We start from the raw sequence: 3,033 nt of genomic DNA, 5'->3' as shown, positions 1-3,033 counted from the left end.
CCCCAACAGGAAATCCTGGCTGGGCTGGGCGCTGCGGAGGGAGCCGCGGCGCCGGGTTCCGGGGGAAGTGGAATTATTTTTTACCAGCGAAGAGATCAACTTCCACATCCGGTAACAGGGCCCTATACAAAGGCGCAGACTGACCTGGAAAAGCTCGGCCGGCCCGGGGGGGGTGGGGGAGAGACGGGGCGCGGGGATGGGGCCTTACCGTGCCTCCGGCCCGGCTGCCGCGACGAGAAGCAGGGGCGCGGGAAGCCGCCGCTCATCGGCGCCCAAAAGCCCCACACAAAAGTCCCCGCTGCGCCCGGCGGAGGGACACGGCGGCGGAGAGAGGGGAGGGGCGCGGTCTGGACGCCCCGCCGCCAGCGCGAGCCCCGCGCTCCGGCCTGAGGGGGAGCGGGCGGCCCGAGGCGGCGCTGGGAGCGGCGCGCGGCACTTACCATGGGGCGCGGGATTTATCTTATTACACAAAAATCCGCGGCCGGAGGGGCTCGGCGGAGGGATACGGCCTCGCCGCCGCGTGCCGCGCATGCGCGGAGGCGCGGGGAAAAGGCGGGGGAAGCGCGGGCTGGAGGGGCCGCCATGTTCCGGCCGCTTCCCGCCCGCCGGGGGCTGGGCCCGCCCGTGGCCGCGCGAAGAGGCCCGCCGCGCTGGGGAGGGGCGGGGCTACGAGAGTGCTTGGCATTCCTCCCCTGCGTCTTTAGGGCTGCCGTGCCCGGAGCGTGGCTGGGGGACTGAAGGGGCGTTTTGCCTGCGTGACGGCTCCGCTGAGCCCGCAGCCGGGCGGCCCTGGCCTCGAGCCCCAGCGTTGCGCTGCAGGCTGTACGTAGTGCCCTGAGACACTTGTGAGCTCGGCTCAACCCAGGTGTGGAATGCGCGAGCAGCAGAAGGCAAGCGCTACAGTGAAGCATGAGTCTTGTAGTCTACGTCCTTCAGAAAGTGGTATCAGCGCATTCCCCCCTTGTTACTTTTAGATATAATTACGCTTTCTGGATTTCCTTCATTTCCACCAGCCTTTACAAAAGCGTTATTTCTGCCCCGACTCACTGAACACAGCTGGTAGATAAGGAGACACTGGAGAACAAGGCTGGGTGTTGCTGGGCTGCTGTGTTTCTCATTCACACAGGTGCTGTGAGCCAGCCTTCGCCATTCTTTTCCATCACGGACATGTATTTCATATCTCAGCAGGCACCTCTCACCACACTGCAGGCCATCATCACACAGCAGCTTGCACAGAGAGCATTTCCGTGTTCTCACAGGCATGCATTGGTGGCACTTGTTGCAGTACTGTGGATGAGCACAGCATTCTGAGCAGCTGAAACTCTTGAGGGGAAGAATTCACTCTTCATGTAGTCATGGTTCCATTACCACCAGATGAGTTTAATTATCATGATCACAACTTAGTGAAGTAGTGAAGGAAGAAGTTACATTTTTGTTATAATTCACCAAAATTACATTTAAGGCAGAGATGTCTGATGCTGGCAGATCAGAGCACAGCTCACATCTGAGAAGTGCATGGTTTGTTCTGCTTTATGTCGCCCAGGTGTATGGGAGAGTAAGCATTTATCTAAGTAGTTTGATATGTTCTATTAAAAAGCATACTGATTCCTACAGCCGAAATTCTATTATTTATTCACTGTTGCTACACAGTAACATGCTGTAAAAGGCAGTAAAATGCCTTTTAACCTCAGGCAACTCCACAGCTCGTTATAACACAATGGAGGTGTCAGCATGCTTTAACAAGTGTCTGAATGGGGTGCACTAATTGTAAGGCAGGTCCTCCCCCTGCTCTGTATGGCCGGATACATACGTGTCATAGAGGGCTGCTCCCAAAGTAATGCCTCCTATTTTACGATGTTGGCCCACAATGGCAGAGGCAGATGTGGAGGTTGAACCTTCCCGCCAATATTCCATTACATTTTGCTATCGTGCGACAGGTGGCAGCAGAGGGGCAGTCTGACAAAGAGCATGTCAGCACAGTGAGGCAGTGGGTGGTACATTTCAGCGGTGGTGACAGGGGATCGACTCATCTGGTGCAAATTGTTGCGAGTGCGGCATGCAGGCTCTCATTCAGCGCCGGTGAAAACGCACACGCAGCTCATGGTGGTGGCTGTCTTGAAAAACAGTGTTTTGCAGCTGAGAATTTGCTCTGCGAAGCTGTTGTGCTCTTTTTACATGTTGTAGTTTCCATAGTTTCCATAAATATGAGGCACTACTTTTGGGGTGACCTACGTACATGCAGAACCAAAGGATTTTTTAATACAATTTCTTCATAAAAGAGAAGCAATGAAAGGTCCCTTTGAACAAAACACAAAGGACAGGGATAGGACAGGAGGAATGGTTTTAGGCTCTGGGAAGGAAGGTTTAGATTGGATGTCGGGGTGTTCTTCACAGAGAGTGGTGAGGTGCTGGAACAGGCTGCCACAGAGGTGGACGCTTCATCCCTGGGGGTGTTCCAAGGCCAAGCAGGATGGGGCCCTGGGCAGCCTGGTCTGGTAGCAGATCTGGAGGTATGTGACCCTGCCTGTGCCAGAGGCTCGGAACTTAATGATCCTTGGGACCTTTCCAACCCAAGCCATTTTGTGATTCTATGACAGCAGCCAGTGTGGACTCAGCATCACCTTTCCCATCCTCTCCACCGTCACGGTGGTTTCACAGCTGCCTGACTTTCCCAAAGGAGATGATCTGTCTTTTGCAGGCTTCATTCTGCGGAGGACTGCAGCGCAGGACGGTGCCAGGGCCACTGCCTCTTTCCCCTGTGTACAAGCACAGACTCTCCAGCGCGCACTCGGCCCCCCCCGCTCCCATTCCACCCGCACACCGACGCGGGCCGCCACTCAGACCTCAGCTGCCTCTGGGCGGCCCGGGCCGGGCAGCGCGGGGCCAGGCGGGGCAGAGGGCCGCGGCCACAGCGCACCTCGCAGCCCCGATAGGACCGCGGAGAGTCCCCGCCTCCGCGGGGGAGCGAGGACCGGCAGGGAGGGAGGGAGTGGAGGAGGGAAGATCGCCGCCGAGTTCCGCCTCAGCAGCCAT

At 57.4% G+C, this 3,033-nt stretch overlaps 1 protein-coding gene across 2 annotated transcripts in view; it reads right to left on the bottom strand.

Annotated features, from left to right (window-relative positions):
* The window catches only part of GABPB1 (GA binding protein transcription factor subunit beta 1), a 19,016-nt gene extending 18,483 nt beyond the window's left edge, over positions 1-533 (bottom strand). Inside the window, exon 1 of one of the 2 annotated variants that reach the window (XM_042875954.1) lies at positions 441-533. In XM_042875954.1, the coding sequence (XP_042731888.1) occupies positions 441-443 (3 nt within the window). In that variant the 5' untranslated portion in view covers positions 444-533. Of the gene's footprint in view, positions 1-208; positions 312-440 lie in introns of those variants that run through there. The other variant, XM_042875955.1, reaches the window with a different exon arrangement.
* Between the last annotated feature and the right edge of the window lie 2,500 nt (positions 534-3,033).

The sequence above is a fragment of the Lagopus leucura genome, unplaced genomic scaffold (assembly GCF_019238085.1).
Source record: "Lagopus leucura isolate 7727_CA_CO unplaced genomic scaffold, USGS_WTPT01 Super-Scaffold_100015, whole genome shotgun sequence".
NCBI classification, from domain to species: Eukaryota; Metazoa; Chordata; class Aves; order Galliformes; family Phasianidae; genus Lagopus; species Lagopus leucura.
The sequence above is the reverse complement of the archived record's forward strand: the minus strand, read 5'-3'. Positions and strand labels throughout refer to the sequence as shown.